The sequence below is a fragment of the Thunnus thynnus genome, chromosome 4 (assembly GCF_963924715.1).
Source record: "Thunnus thynnus chromosome 4, fThuThy2.1, whole genome shotgun sequence".
Lineage (NCBI taxonomy): Eukaryota > Metazoa > Chordata > Actinopteri > Scombriformes > Scombridae > Thunnus > Thunnus thynnus.
Window position 1 is genome coordinate 16,155,263 of NC_089520.1, and position 17,119 is coordinate 16,172,381.

General features: G+C 37.7%; 2 protein-coding genes across 2 annotated transcripts in view; both read right to left on the reverse strand.

The window, feature by feature from the left end:
* Positions 1-6,044, reverse strand: part of vgll4b (vestigial-like family member 4b) — a 43,445-nt gene extending 37,401 nt beyond the window's left edge. The window contains exons 1-2 of the mRNA XM_067586926.1: positions 5,856-6,044; positions 3,223-3,296 (exon numbers count right to left, since the gene is read on the reverse strand). Coding sequence (XP_067443027.1) covers positions 3,223-3,286 — 64 coding nt within the window. The 5' untranslated portion in view covers positions 3,287-3,296; positions 5,856-6,044. The remainder of the gene's footprint in view (positions 1-3,222; positions 3,297-5,855) is intronic.
* A 2,221-nt stretch (positions 6,045-8,265) lies between these two features.
* On the reverse strand, positions 8,266-15,801 carry tamm41 (TAM41 mitochondrial translocator assembly and maintenance homolog). Its single transcript, XM_067586924.1, has 8 exons — positions 15,404-15,801; positions 13,940-14,122; positions 13,248-13,340; positions 12,789-12,939; positions 12,245-12,390; positions 10,317-10,482; positions 9,485-9,547; positions 8,266-9,238 (listed from the first exon to the last, which is right to left on the reverse strand). Exons 1-8 carry the CDS (start codon positions 15,539-15,541, stop codon positions 9,147-9,149), a joined length of 1,032 nt encoding a protein of 343 aa, XP_067443025.1. The 5' UTR covers positions 15,542-15,801; the 3' UTR covers positions 8,266-9,146.
* Positions 15,802-17,119: the final 1,318 nt, after the last annotated feature.

Below are 17,119 nucleotides of genomic sequence, written 5' to 3' on the forward strand. Positions count from 1 at the left end.
TGGACATCCAAGACCCGACAAGCATAGCCAAAGCCTGCTGAATTCACACTAAAGACACAAGCAAGAAATTACTCAACAAAAATGCTGTATTTTAGAAAACACTGAGCCATAAACAAAAATATTATGAGCTTGGCTGCAGTGGAATCCAGACGGTTTAAGGTTGATTTCAAACGTTGCTTCCAGGAAGGGTGGAGCGCACAGTAAGATGTAGTTCTTCCAAGTATCCACCAAAATTGCTATGGAGGGGTGACGTCAACTATTAAGCATTTCTCTGTGTCCACCATTAAATATAAAGGCACAGATTACTTCACTGCTGTTTTAGTGAGTGTGTAATTACTGTATATTCAAGGTCGTGAATGTTTGACTTGAGACCTGTGATTAGTGTTGCTTCCAGACAGCTTGTCCTCCAGCCGGAAGGTGGGAGTTCAAGTTCACTGACAGCGAGGATCTGCCCTGCTACAGTGTACATGTGTGTGTGTGAGATATAGAAAGTGAACTGACGAGTATTTCCTTCTTCTGGGATCATTATAGTATCACAACACATCACTAATAGTGGATCTAAATGCATGAACCTCGACTTGCCAGACATCTTCTCTGATCTTCTCTCATTCATATTCTTCACACCAAACACTTTAACACTCTGAAACTCTTTAAAGTTGCTATAATCAATATTTTTTATATGAACAATAGATTAAATGTGAAAGGGCCTCCCGACTGTACTTTCTGTCAGCTCTACGGAGCTTCTTTCAGCTCATTGTTTTGGATTTACTTCCTGCAACTTTACCCTTTTTGTTCAGCCTCATTGCTTTGCTTCCACAGCATCGTTTTTGGCTGCAGCAGGCAGTCCACCACCTGCCCAGCCCCATACAGCAGGCAGTTAATGTTATATATTTGTAATTTATTTCTCTACTGTTATACTGTTGTTTTACTAGGTTTACTACTTATGTTTTACCACTGCTACTTCTGTCTACTGTGTGTGTATATACACAACACTTATTGTATGTTGGTCTGTCCCTCTTCTGTTGCTCTACCTGAGGTTTCTCCTTTACTTTCCCCATTAATGAATTTTGGGGGATTTTTTTCCTGTTCTGAATTCATGTTCAAAGTATAAAAGGTTGTATTTTGTACAGATTGTAAAGCCCTCTGAAGCAAATTTGTGATTTTGTACTATGAAAATAAAACTGATTTCACTTGAACCTGAGAGGCAGAGCAGAAATGTAGATCTAAGGTGACAATATATCAAACTTATAACTGTGGGCTAAAGCCTTCTGCTCTGTAAAGATCAACCCATCACAAATTTTATGGTTACAAATTCCAAGTACAGTCATTACAAATTTGCAAGCAGGAAGAAATACTGAGGGTTTCAAAAAAGCGCTCACTCAAGACTAACCACAATTTAACACAGGCAGTTTTGGATAATGACTCATATTATAAGAGAATTAATTAATCTGGACCTAGGCCAACAATTCTACTCTGGGATTACTTCAGTATATTTTTTTACTCTTTAGCTAAGCAGCATGACCTCGGACCAATACACTATTCATGTACTGCAATTCTGTTTCCCTGAAGACAGCGTTTGTGTAATTACCTGTGCAATTCATTTCCAACAGAGATGGGTTACCTGCAGGGGTGTGTTTTAAAAAAAAAAAAAAAAAAAAGAATATTGCTTCTCGTTTCAGGTTCTGAACGTTGTGAACAGCCACACCGGCCCTGACAAGTTGTGAAGGCACGCTTGAGCCTCTCCCTGTTCTGTGGCAAGTGCTCTGGTGTCAAGTGCTGCATGGGCGTTACATACAAAGGCTTGTCAAAAATGCAAATAAGCAAGCAGAGGTTACTGACTCAACTGCCTGTTAGCCTGGTCGGCCGACTGACTAATAGCGAGTTTGTCTGGCAGACTAGCTGGTTGGTTGATTAGTTTAGTAGGCTGGTTCGCCTACTTTCTTCTGCACTGTTGTAAAAACAGGTCGAGAGCATTGTCTATGGACAAAGAGGCCATGCACGACCCACAACAAAAAGTGACATCAGCGCCGAGGAAAAAACAAAAACACTGCAGGGGAGCGAGGGAGCAGGGGAGGAGGGCAGGAGAGCTCCCATGCCATTATACTCAGAAGTGCAAGGAAGCTGATATTCAGCTCATTTAAGCCAAAGCATTATGGGAAAAAAGCTGGTGACACGGGAGATGTTACAGTTGAAGCTCTTTCCAAATATTCCCAGTCTCTCAATACACCAATGAACACAAGTGATTATCTAACATTATCGTGTATATATTCCAAGTTAATCAGTTATGATGCAACTTTTTTAGAAAAGATAGTCAACTTTAAATAAGGAATTTGAAGAACTCTCCTCTTTTTAAATCATAGTGATGCTTCAGGAGCTGCAAATTCCTCCACAACATAAACAAATTCACAGGACTGAACAAAACCACTTGCCAGCGTTTTAAAATGCCTCCTCTATGACGGTGAAGTAAGTTTAAGTGCAACACAACCACACAGAGCAGTTATCAAATACATAACAAACGATCTGCTAAGCTGCTGATGAGAAAATAACAAGCCAAACAGTACCAATCAATTATCAGTGGTATCCACTGAATTTTAAGTGTCCTTGTAGATTTCCCCTCAGCTCAGAGGCCGGCTGGCTGTGGAGAGGCCTGCTGAGAAGAATTGGCCATTTCTCCTTAATCTCGGAAGGAATTTTTTTCAGCAACGCCAGAAATCCTCAGAAATGATTAGGAGAGCAGGAAGGAAAAGACGAAGCAGGAGAAGTAAGACAGAGCCACATAGAAGAGAAGGGATGGAAAGAGAGAAGAAGATGGACAAAGAGAAAGAGGACAGTGACAGAGGCAGAAAGATACAACCAGGTGCAAAGAGACAGAGAGAGACACCCCACCCTGATTCCAGTGAAAGCAGGTTAACACAAGCAAGCAGCTGGTTAAAAAGCAGTGCTAATGGCGGTTGAGTGCCGTTGGTCTTATTTGCCTGTGTATCTGCAACTGGAAGCTTACACAGCACAAAGACGCCTATTGTGTCATGGCAGAACACAACAACACAGGGCCCGCAGGCTTATAGTTGAACATAAAGTTGCACTTCATCAATATGTAACGCGACACTAATCATACGAATCGTTCATCCACAGTGACACCTTTCAACAGCACGAGAGTCCAGACAAGAACTTAGTCCGACAAACAACAAACACAAGAGGAAGTGGAAGTCTGTTAAAACTTACTTTCTTCTTCATTCGCATGAACAAATGATGCTGCTCTTGACAGTACATCCAGTGGTGTCTCCATGCTTGGATGCCTGCGGGACAGAGGGGAGGGCACTGTGTTGAAAATGTATAAGACAAACTGACAACTCTTTGGCTTTGTAGTGGCAGTTTACACACAAATGTGTGAGAGATGACAAGTCATTACAAGCTCCAGGTATTAAAAAAACAAACACTGGCTTAAGATCTCAGAGGCCTCTAATGACATCATTTGAAATCACTGGTGTATTATTTGAGACTGTTTTTGTAATAGCACAGTTAGAAGAATAAAAATATGTTTATGAATATTTTGCTACAGAACCATTTTCTTCTTTTGACAAAGCATGCCAAATTTCTCTGTTGTTGTTGTTTTAAGCAGCTGCATAAGTAGAATACAGTCTTCCCTGATTTAGATATGTAATGCAAATATCAGATATGACATAACGATAAGTATACAAAACTAAGAATGTGACCAAGCATTCAGTGCCAACTTTCACTACTACTGACACATTTCAGTGAGTAATCAGAAGGTATTGAGGTCTGATAACTAATCACCTTCTGATATTTTTGATATGCTGCGGTTGAGATGGAAAGTACATTTACTTAAATACTGTACTTCCGTACAATTTTGAGTTATTTGTACTTTTTACTTCACTATATGTATTTAACAGCTGTAGATTACTTTCCAGATAAGGACTTTGTGTACAAAATATATGATCGGCTTATAAGATATGATGCAACTACCCAACAGTATGTAAAGTAGGGCTTGACAATAAACCAAATTTATTGGATTATGGACATTATGAATGTCTCTCTGACCTAAATTTACTCTCACCGCAGCAGTCTGAATCCCATATAGTTACTCTGAGAACTACTAATGACATGTAAGTCAAAGGTCAACCAGTACAGAAGTCAAGAACTATGTTAACTGTTGCAGACAAACATATAAAAAGTAAACAAGAACAAGCGATTGTCATGTACTGATGTCTATACCGTTGTCATTATCAAGATGTGAGCTGAACTCTCATTTGACATTCAGTAACAGCTACTGGATAGATTGCGTTCCTGTGAGCAATTTTCTATTCAGTTGGACGAATCAACAGACATCGCCAGTGTGGCTCAGTTGATTGTTTTGGTTTTCTTTCCATGGGAGGAAACATTTTGGAGGACTTTGTGTTCTGCAAGGAGGTGCCTGGGAGGACAATGGGTGAGTATAAATGCTGTCAAGTTGAGTCCAAATGTAATTTGAGTAAAATTACCGTCTGTTTCAAACTATGTAAGCGGTATTAACATGATTCAAATTGAAACATGTTTTTGTTAATCACTACGAAACAGGTCTGAAGTGTTTGGGTTGAGAAGTTTTAGAATACATACAGTTCCAGTGGCATCTAAGAGTACAAATGGTAATAAGCATATGCTCAATGGGTGTTATGATTATGAGGGGGTCCTTGGAAAAATGTATCCCATGTAAGGGGTCCCTGGCCCCAAAAAGCTTGAGAACCCCTGTGTTAAGTAGTTGAGAAAGTAGCTCCACTGTGACAAGCCACAGCATTAAACTGCTGCTTACATATGAATGCATCAGTAACAATAGTATAAACAATATTATAAATTATATAATATATGACTTTGCTAGGGGCCACTCTGCATAATGAGTACTTTTACTTATCTGATACCAAGGCTACTGTAGGTACATATTGTTGATAATACTTCCTTTTAATGCAAGACTTCTACTGGTATTGGAGTATTTTTATATTTTATTGATACTTTTACTTTACCCTTTTTTTAAAAAAAAAATGTGATAACTACTTATTTCATTACTGTCTTTGTGTTGGTTTTATTATTTCTGACCTTTTTATGATATTTGAACACAATTATTGGGATTTTTGCTCCACAGTGTCGAGCCTTCAGTCTGCTATGAGAGGTATTTGTGGATAAAAAGGCTGCAGCGCGCTTCTCTTCCCTCTTTCTGCATTCCTAAGATACCTTTCCCTCATTTCTGCAGGAAAATGGCGTTTTGAGCAAGATAGTCATTAAGACCTATCCCTGCAGCTTCAAACTAATTACCTCCTCATCCACAACACTATCTACGTGGTGCGCGCAAAGAAACACGACAAACTTTTTTCTAATGAGAGCGACTCGGACAAAAATAATGTCGGTGGCAAGTGCGTCTACGTTTATTCTCACCAGCAGTCCTGAGTGCTTCCTTATCAGAGAGAACAAGGAAGGTCCACACACAAATATTATATCTTTAACAAAGCTGGCAACACGGAAGAAATGTATCGCTGCTTGGTTTTGTGATTAGGTTTCAAATCCCTGGAGGACAGCATGTTGCTTTCTTTACATGGGAAAGTTTGGGAACCCGCCAGTGTTAAGTTAGCCTGCCTGCCACTTCATATCGTCAATGAAACTTCAACTATCACCCTCTTGTAACAACTGCCTGGCAGTATTTCAGCTCTGTTTTAAGCTCATTCTCCACACAGTCTTCATTAACACGCTGAATACTTCACAAAAAGCTGACTGAATGTGTCCCGTACGACTCCAATAAAGAGCGCACTCTCATCCTACAACCTCCGAAACAATGTCACAACTTCATGTTTAGCAGCACATTTACATACCTCCTTCAAGCGCCACTTTGGTATCTTCCAGTATTATAACGTCCACACGCAAAAATAAATAAATAAATTAAAAAAAAAAAAAAAAAACACAGCACGCGCGCACACAAAAAGAGTATATATCCCACAGAAATAGAAAGCAAAAGCCGCGGTTAAACGCTCCTGTACGAGAGAAGACAATAGTAGCAGAGCTGTTGGTTGTAAACGAGGAAGAGGAGGAGGAGGTGGAGGAGGAGGAGGAGGAGGAGGAGGGAGGAGGAGGCAGGAATGCCTGGAATGATGGAATTCAGTTCCTAGCAGGTGGTGAAAGTGAAGCGCGCTGATTGGTGGAGCCGTGAAACAGTGATATCAGCATATATTATTATGATAATGACCCCATTGCATCACATCCTCTGAAGGTCAGGCTGCTGTCACCGTGTTTATGACTCATATGAAGAGAACTCCTTCCCCGTGACAACAACTGTGTCACTGCCTTTGAGCAAGGCAGTTAACCCTTTAAATGCTCAGTGACCAGCAGCCAGTGGTGGAAGAAGTAGTCAGATGTTTGACTTAAGTAAAGTAGTAATATTTCAAGGTACAAATACCTTAAAGTCCTGCACTCACATTTTACTTAAGCACAAGAGGTTTTTTAAAGTTCCAAAAGTAAATGCCACGGTGAGAGTAACTAAGTACATTTTTGAGGTATTTGTCCTTTATTTGAGTTTAACATTGCTTTACAGATTTAGGTTGTTAATACAGAATATAACCAACAAATAAATAATGATGCACTATTATAGCTTAAACTGCCCAGCAGTATCTAAAGTATAGAAGAAATAAAATCAAGTAAAACAAAAGTAGAAATTGGCCCCACTTTTACCAGATGTAATATCAAAGTGCATAAAATGCATAACTGTCATCAAATAATATAATTATTTGCAAATGGTCTATTCTGTATGAGTACTTTTACTTTTGGTACTTCATTTTGTTGTTTCTGTGCTTTTATTGAAAGTACAATTTTAAATGCAGAACTTTTACTTGTAACAGTATTTCTACAGTGATGTTTGTACTGAGTAAAAGTACTCATAATGCTGGCTGAATGAACTCTGTTAGTGTTACATGATGCTTTACTGTGTATGCAGCCTTTTATGTTGTAGCTGGCTGAAGCTAATTTTTGCTACTTTATGTACTGTTGGTAGTTTAAGCTACAAGAATACGTCAAATTTATATGATCATCTTTAACCTGTAAAGTACAGCTGTCAGATAAATGCAGAGGCCAAAGACTAAAGTTGCATAAAATGGAAATATTCAAGTTGAGCACAAGCACCTCCAAACTGGTCTGGGGCTCCAGTGCGGGTGCCTGATTATGTTTTCTAAAGTGTTAAAGTTATTTTTTTAAAAAAGGTTCTTTAACATTTTCTGTAGATCGATAGTAGTCAGTATATATTTATAATGCTCCTTTTGGTCTATGTATTGTGTTTTATGTATTGTGCTTGTCTACTGTACATACTTGTTGCTAAGTTATATACAATATGTAATGTTAAAAAAACATACTTTATCACAGCAGATATTTTGACTCATTATAGCAAAAGGGAAAAGCACAGGTGTAGCTGACATAAATGATGGCTGTTCTCCATTTCGGTGCACAGAGAAGCCGAAACAGCGAGATAGCATGCAGAATACCGAAGCCCTAAAACTGACACCTCAATGAAATGCAGCAGTTAATTAATGTCATTAGTCACACCTGTGCTTTTCTTGCTATGAGTAATAATGTTTGGAATAAAAAGGCTTGCTGTATGATGATAATTTTTGATTCAATTTTACTGTACACGAACCTGTATTTCTTGTATTGTAATAAAATAATGTCCCCCACACAGAGTAATACTCAAGAATAATCTACTGTCAGTAATCAGAATGAGTCTCTCACTTCAATCTGTCGCAATAACATTTGCATTGATCCCCCCTCGGTGGGCTCTTAGCTAAGTTTACAGAGCAGCAGAAATCAAAACATTTTTATTATGTGATCATAATGTCAGTTATATCTTGTCATACTGGCTAGTGATTATATTAGTTACATTGATAAAGTTGGCTAATCCTAATGACCAAAAATGGAAATACAAGGAAAAAAATTAGAAGCCTAATGGAAAGAAAGGGGAAGTAAAAGATGCAAAGAGACAAACCAGCATCCTTTTGTATTCTGATTAAGTTCTTCTCAATTTTTTAAAAAAGAAGCAGGTTGCCAAAAAAAAAAAAAAAATCACATTAGCAAAAGCAGTGAGCAGACATGGAAGAAATGTTTGAGTTGCACCTTCCAAGGGTCAGGATGTCCTGAAATAGACTAGAGGAGGATTTTCCTTTAATTATGGACTCTGTGGATTTAAATAATGTAAAAAAAAAAAAAAAGAAAAATCGCACAGCTGAAGACAGGAGTCATTCCTGTTATATCAAAAAGTTTATTAAACCCATTTCTTGTCACTATCTCAGACATCAACAAGTGCTTTTGAGGAACCAATCAATGCGTTTTTACATTGAAGGACTACAGTCATAACATGATCAGATCATAACGATAACGGGCAGTGGAGAGGTAACAGTTTCTGTTAACAATTAGGAACATTTTTATTTTGATAACGGATAAGATAAAACCCTCCAAAAAAGCTTCTCAAATACGTGTGACCCTATTTTAAGTTCATGAATACTGACAGAAACACAGCGTAGCCATCAAAACTCTGTGAAAACATGAAAACATTGAGATCTTTGGCAAGGTAGGGAGAATATGTAACCTCTAATGACAAAATGTTCCCCACAGAAATATTCTCAATTTCTGTATTATTTCATCATGTAAGCAGTCAATAATCATCAGTCATTTAGTTAGCGCCATTTACACAGAAAATGCCCAAATATAACACATGCATGATCCACATGACCCCCAAGTAATTTCTTCCTTAAACACACTGATTTTGTGCAGTTTTTACTCCACTGGCTCTCGACGTAGCCAATTCAGCAGTAGCACACTGGCCACTGTAGTCATCCAGAAAGGTCCAATCTGTAGTAAATGTCAGCCATAATTTAGTCAAAGTCGTGAAATGTCAACCATTTTTTTTAAACTTTTGTTTTTTTTTTTTAAATTTCATGGGTAAAGGGCAGTTGAACAGATGGATTCACATTATTCACACGTCCAAATACCTGGTCAGTGATCACATTCATAGGAGTGATACAACCAGACATTAGTGTGTGATTGTTTGAGCTACAGTTCTGTCAGGTTAGAAACCAAAAGATGGACGCCGATTGTCCGGCTAACAGTTACAAAGACAGACGGGATCAGGACATCTGTGAAACAGACGGCTTCCTCCTCCAGCCCTTCCACATCTTCAACAGTTTCTTGGAGCTGTACGACACTGTCTTCCACATGCCTGGGAACGACAAGAACACAAACCATCAACAACCATGTTAAAAACACTTTTCAGTGACTGATTTTAAGAATAAACTTTACAAATGTCCTGCCCTGCCATTTCTTGAAAGGCTTTATAGCGTCGTCCATTTTTCTAATCAAAGCTAAGAACCGCAGAATGCTTAAGGGCCATACTGAGACACCAGAAACAGAGCGTGACTATGAATAATTTAGGATTTTGTAAAAAACCAAACAAAGGAATGCTTACCAGCTGTAGCGATGCCTTTGATACTCTGCGTTATACTGGAGGATTTCACAATAGAAGAGACACCTGAAGAGAAACAAAAACATACTCAAACATGCAATTATACAATAATTAATATGTCTTCACTTTGCAATATAGTTTTACGAGTGCACCTTCTGGGAAGAGGGTGTATCTACTCTCAAGAGAAAAAACTACCAGCTACGTTTTTGCTTACTCGTACAATATAAAAGTGACATATATCCATCCATCAGTCTATTATAGCTGAATGAGTCTAATCCCAGTAAAATTACATTAAGCTCCAACACAATCTAGCTGCCCTTGCAAATAACAGTGATCGGACAAACAAGGATGTTACAATAAAGTGTTTTTTTATTCAAACGTGATTCTGTATCTGATAAATTTGATGGTATGATGTATTTCAGTATTGTGTTCCACCAACTGAAGGATACACTGGCTGGTCTAGGTCTGAAACCAAGAGTGTTGATGGGATGATATGTTTAGTTTATTACTCATTTTGTTATCCTATTGACAATATACTGGCTTTGTTAGTATTCATAACATAAGTCTACCCTATCTAATATTCACCACACACGATATCTGCCTTGATCTATACATCTAACGCGCACTGCGTCTCAGATCTCATTAAGTGAATTTTAATGAAACATCTGGGAGGGATTACGTTTTCTATCTATCTATCTCCCTCCTCCCTCTCTCTGTTTTTGCTTTTCATACTGTGCCTCATCTCCAGAGATCATATTCTGCGGTAGGTTGTCTTTTCTCATTTTTTCTCCCTAAATCTTTTCCTCTTTCCTACATCACTCCAGTCATTCTTTACCTTGTTGTACAACAGCTCCACAGTCTGGGTCCTGAGCCACCTGCAGCAGGATCTCCTCCACGTCTCGGTTCTTCCCCGGAGGGTCAACCAGCTTTGTGATCCTTTGCTGCAGGGTCCGAGGCAATGCCATCAGCTGGATGAACTGACCCTCTGGGCTTTTGTCTACCTGCAGGAAAAACAAACAAGAATAAATGAACAGACAAACATACGGGAGAGTGCGCAGCTGTGGCTCAATATCAGCAGCTGCACCGACTATCACATCCATAGGTCTCATCCATGTTATCAAACACACATGAGAAGTAAATAACACAATGATATTTCTGTCACCTGTCAAATTAGCATGTGCTTGTATTGAACTATCTCATCTTCTGACGCACAGTATACCATCTGTAATTTCAAGTCTTTAAAATTATCTGTTGAATGGTGTAAGCCCAGCAGGAATCTCTGCAATATTAAATTCTTTCAAACCAACCCAGATCCTGTGTCTCAATGTAGTCTTGCCCTAGGGCCCTAATTAATAAAAACAGACCAATGTTCATGTCATGTCATGAAATCTAATAACCCAATTTGGGTTCACACCCATACTGTATTAAGAAACAGAGCTTTAGAGCACACTAGGAAGTATAAGAGTGTGTCTATAGTGGATTATCTTTCTCTTAGTGAAAATATACTTAATTTGAGTAATAAAGCATTTGTCCTCAACTGTTTTCAAAGCTCTTAAGTCACAAAACTGCCCTTTTTCAAGCTTTTTTTCAGTATTTCAAGTGAAATGTTTAACTACAATTTGTGGTCTGTAGCACTACACTTGAGATCAGAGTGGGTAGGACTATACTGAAAAAACACCAATAACAGCCTTGCAATGGTGAAAATGCCTGATGAAAATGTTTAGCTAAAAACCAGTAAAGCTGGAAAAGATTGAGTAAACTGCACATCAGTCTGGAGCTGGAGTTGTTGCTTGTTTGACTTCTCCCACACTGTCTAATGACGTACAAGTGTATTCCCCTATGTAGAGCTCATAGCACACAATTCCCAAAGTATTGTTCATTGCAAAAGGTGTCACACTCATAAACATATGACACAAACAATAGATACCCAGTGCATAGCCCTAAGCTGCCCGCCACCAGCACCTACTGAACAGGTTATTTCAGGAGAGTGTGATGTCTCAGGAGGTAAGTATTTTGTTTGGTGCAGTCTAGCAGGGAGTGGTAGTGACAGTCAAATAACAAAAAACAAGAGGGAAACCTTACACCAAAGAAAATGTTGTGTTTAAACACATATACTCCACATATACTGCACACACATTTTTCATGTTGTTCTCATGGATGTTGTATGTAAAGCAGGTAAAAGAGCAGAGTGCCAACTTAGTCACACCCCATTTAAAGTTTTCTACCAAGGTAGAGAGTACACGCTGTACTATTCAGGTCCAAGCGGTGTCACAGTTAGCTTGAAACCTTATTTGCCTCTTTCAAAAGGAAAAGGCAAGACATATTAATAGTAATATGAATATTTCAAAGGCAGTACTGCTGAGAAGTTTCACCCACAATTATGGAAAACAGCATCTTTTTGGCAATATGTCTATTTTGATTGTTATGTAAGGTTTTTTCTGGTATTGTATTATAAATTAGACAAAGCAGTATGTAATGAAAAAGGTCAATTTGGTTTATAAGAATTTGAATGATGTGTTGTAAACATGGAGCCACTGACAGAACATGAAATCCACAAACTGTGCTTCTGAGGAATTCAATTATGGGTTTTTTCACCTATTGGATTTTTGACAGTTTACTCCATTTTGGGCCGTGCATAATGAAACATGAGTGATGTGGTTAAAAAAGGCAAAACTGTAGATGAAGCACAAAAAGTTGAGCTATCTAGTGAGATAATAAAATAAGTTTTACATATGTTTTTTGTGTCTCTTTGCCACGTTTTACCTCTAATTTTCCTTGTTGAGGTTTGTAGACCACTTGTGGGCAGTCCCTCAGGATGTTACTATACAGAATCCGGAAGTGCTGAATGTTGTCTTTGACGATATTGGCCACCTTGGATTTATCCTCTCCAATCACCATCCTAAAATCGCCTTGGGAGGCACAGACAAAATGTTTTTCCATTAACGGACATCAACGCAGAGGAGTCAAGCAGTTAAAAACAAGGCTGCAGAGGTGCTCAACAACATTAATTTAGCAGCAATGAAAAACTAATTTCATTATCGATTATTCTTTTTGATTGATCAATGAATCGTTTAAATTAGAGCCAAGAGCCCAAAATGAGATTGTCAAGATATTCATGAAAGCAGTAAATCCTAACATATAAGAAACTAGAACCAGCAAGTATGTGTCATTTTTCTTAATAAATAATTTAAACAATGACTCAGTTGTCAGTTAGTTGTGTTTTTAATAGACCTGCATGCATGTTATAAATCTGTATAGTACACGTTTCATTTTACTTAAGTTTTATGTAGTTGTGCGGTTCAGTTACCAGCATAAGAAAGACCAGCTATCTGCAGGAAAAGGTCTTCCTCAGTGAAGCTCTCTGGCAGCATGAGGAAGGAAGCCGTCACAGCACTCTTCAGGTTGGCCACCAGAGCAGCACGGAGCTTTAAGTTCTCGTTCTGCACGAGCATTCTCACCTGCATGGGAACACATACACATGCACGCACACACATAAGCATGAATACATGTGTCAGAAAAAGCCCGAGGAGATTTTACTGAACAGATTAGTTAGTTATTTTGGTCAAAAACATTGCCCTGAACTTTTTGAAACACACCTTTTCATTGTTTAAGCATATTTAAAATAACTTAGTTAAAAGCTGGGAAAACATTTGAAGGGTTTTACAATAAATAAATAGTTTGTGACATAAATAATGGCACAATAAATAATCGTTTTTTATACAGCTTTGTTTTTCTGATTCAGTAACAAACTGATGATGATACTGACTGGTTTATGAAGGCGGCCAGCAACATACATGGTCTTCCAGTGCATCAGGTCTTCAATCAGAGACTCTGTACTTATCACACCATATTTGATTGTCTGAGAAGAAGAAGAAGAAGAGAAGGTGACAGAAGATATATGGTTAACACATTCTCGCCATACAAAAAAACATTCAAACAAGCTTAGATTACATTTGAAGAGAATGCCATGTTTGCTTTGCCATTATAAATTATATTAATATGGATCCAGAAAAAAAGGGAGTGACTGTTCACAGTTTTTATTTATCCTTTTTCTTGTGAGAAGTAGACAAAGCTTAAGCAACTGACTGCTTAAAAGTCACATCAGGAGATTTCAGTGCCAAGAACATTAAGTCACTCCCTTTAATAGCGCGTCCATTTTTTTTTTTTGTGCAGCTGTTTCTTGTTTTGAAGCACATTTCCCTTAATGTTCGTGTTTTCACTTTTGTATGTCTTTTAGCAATTTCAGACTTGAAGCACGTTTTTCTTGATGTTTTTGTATGTGTTTTAGTATTTGAATTCTTTTTTTTCCCCCCCAACATGTAGCATTTTTAGATTTGTAATCACCCTTATGGGAGACTACCATCATCTCTTATAACTTACAAACACAATATGGTTTGGTCAGTGGACTGTTGTATCTCTTTGAGACATAAATATGCATGTAAGAGTCTAATGATTTACCCTCCCATCCACAGGCACCAGTGTGTTGTAGTATATCGCAGCCCCGTGTTCATTTTGTATGGAGCTGATCATCCTGGGCCCCAGCAGCTTGAGGATGGAGTAGTGTTTGCGGTTCTGCAGCAGATTCATGGTGTGCCACGTCACTGGGTCGTCCACCGCAAACACAAAGTCCAGCATGTTCTTCTAAATATATTAAAGAGAAGCACAGCAGGGAATATCACTGTATATTGTGATTGTGTATATTATGATCATGCCATGTTATCATTTAATAACATTCTTTTGTCCAAATTAATTAAACTGAGCAAACAGAATTAAAAACTATCAAAAAAGAGTTATTTAAGTATGACACTGAAGTTAGCTTCTGATTCGCAGCTTCTGATTCGGGTTACGAAAAAAGTTAAGGGAAACATAAATAATGATATTTAGCAGCTGATTCTTTGTATTTCAAAAGCCTTAATGCTGTTTAAACCCACTTTCAGATTTGTGAAACCTTTATTTTGCTCATGAAAATTGAAAAACTGCGATTTTACTGATATTTTTCCTTTCAGACCACATTAGACCAGGTCCAGATCAAAAGCCACTATACTTAGATTCGCCAAATCTGGACTAGATTAACAAGGAGACACCAGAGACTTATTAAAACACAATTTCAGATTTGTGAAACCTTTATTTTGCTTATGAAAAATGAATAAACGGCAATTTCACTGCTTCCCCCCCTCCATGGGGACCACTTTAAACCAGGTCCAGATCAAAGAACACTATAACTACTTAGAACTGTCAAATTTAATAATAATAATAATAATAATAATAATAATATTAAACAATCTAGTCCAGATTTTTTTCTGTTTTAATAAGAAAAATAAAGGTTTCACAAATCTGAAAGTGGGTTTAAATGCGGTAATGCTTTTGCTAAGATGTCTAACACTTCTACATAAGTGTAACTGGTGAAAAAACAGAGAATCAGCCACTAAATATCATTATTAATGTTTCCCTTAACTTTAGTGTCATTATTTAAGTTTATATTACACATGTGTGAAGAGTTTTGTCTGATGAAATGCATAACAGTGGAGCACATAGTTCACGCATTTGAAACATTTCTGAATATTGAGATACAAAGTTTGTTTTTGTTTTTTCATATATATATATATAGGAAAAATATTCATAATAATATAGTGATATAGATTTTAACCACATTTCCCCACCCCTGTATCTACTAATACTGATCCTACCCAAGAACATGTTTCACTATTTGTGTGCAAGGCTAAAAACCTATAAACCCCTGTAACAATGTCTGTTACAAATAAAAGACAAAGTATAACTTAGGACATAGAGCAGGGAAGTTGTCTCCTTTTAGTGTGACTGTTTTAACTCACACATGTATATTAAGGTTAAATTATAATGTCACTGTGAGTAGCGTTAACTTGTGGTGTGAGTTAGGAAGCTGTCAGGACAGGTGTCACTTACGTCCATTTGACCTTGGCTGGTACCGTGTTGTTTGAAAACACCAGATCCATAGGCAAAAGCTAAGCTGATGTCCTGGGGGAACTGTGACAAAATCCTTCTGTAAAGCACGCCGGTGTTGTGCAAAGCCGGTAGAGTCATTTTAAACTAGCTACGATAGCTTCCCCAGCAGTAACACAAGCTAGTTATCGACAAGACAGACAACTAATTAACATGTAAAACGAAACTCCGGTCGAGTAAAGTAACAGAAACATTTCAGACTGAAGGACACAATGCCATCAAACGCAACCACAACCACAACCACTGGTCTGTATTAAAATTATGTTTTTTTATCGTTTAATTACTTCCATCTGGCCAGTTCAGGTCAGCTGTGTAGCTGACAGTTAGTGTCGACTAAAATGTGCGTCACGGATTCTGCTGCCAGCCGCCTGGTGGCTCACGGGAAATGTAGTCGGTAAACAACCTTGAGCCGTTAAAAAGCCAAGACAATGATTATAGTGTGAGTTATTTTGCACCCAACGACATTTATGGTCGAATACTAACGTGAAATGTAAATTTGGCGACAAATTACTGTATTTTAATAGGCCTGCTTGAGGGGGAAATGGAGAGAAATCTGACCAGGTATTATTTTAGCCGGCAGATGGCAGTTTTCTATCATGTTTAGCAGGTGGCAGTGAGGTAAAACCAATTAGTATGGATGGTTGTGAGTAAACCCAGAAAAGAGGCTACCTGCAGCTGCAATAACAGCCTGTGTCTGATGTGTTATGCAGCGCCAAACTCCTAACAAAAAACTCCCATGTATATGAATATATACTATAATAAATATATACTATAATATAATATAATATATATAATATATAAATTTGCTTCACTCTGAGAATCATGATGTATGTTTTCTTTATTTATTTTGTCTGAATGTGTTTATTTTTCAGAAATGAATGTTAATTGTGACAGTATTAAATATATTTGATATATTTTGCTTGCATTTTCTGTCTGTCTTTTTTTTTTAAACAAAGTTTACTAGCTGCATGTGAACTGCTAACCTGAGGAATCTTAAAAGCCTTTTAAGTGTGTGAAAGAATAGAATAAACTCAATAAAAGTCAGGTCTGATCATCTAATTAGATTAGTTTTTGTCTATCTAGTTTCACTCTCTGTGGTGTTTAGATTTTGCATTGAATTACACAAAAAAATCCATGAGAATTGAATCTTTCTGACATGACTTTGAAAATTGCTCTTGTCAAGTTCCATACTCTCATATTTGTTTGCAAAGTTTTGAGCTTGAATTAGTGAAGATATTAAATAAAACCCGTGAAACCAAATGAAACTGAATACTGCATGACAACCATGAAAAAAGAGACCACATTTACTGGCTGGCAGCTTAAAAACTCTCCCAATGGTTCAAACTCGATGCCTGATTAAATCAAAATTAATACTGAATAATATTCATATTGAAAAGCCAAAAGATTGGAGAGGCCGTCATCAGTCTTCACTACTGCATTAGTCGCTAGTCTTATACGCCCAATGCTCAAATCTATTTGACTGAATTAATATTGAATGTAGATTCATGACAGTTGGCAATATGTCTACAGCTCATTATGGGATTGTCAAGGCCGGGACAAATATTATCTTCTTAGTAATTGCCATGAGCCATTTTTTTCAGCCAAATGAATATTGATAAGGTCACTGAATCCTGACTAATGAGCTCACTCACTGTGAAT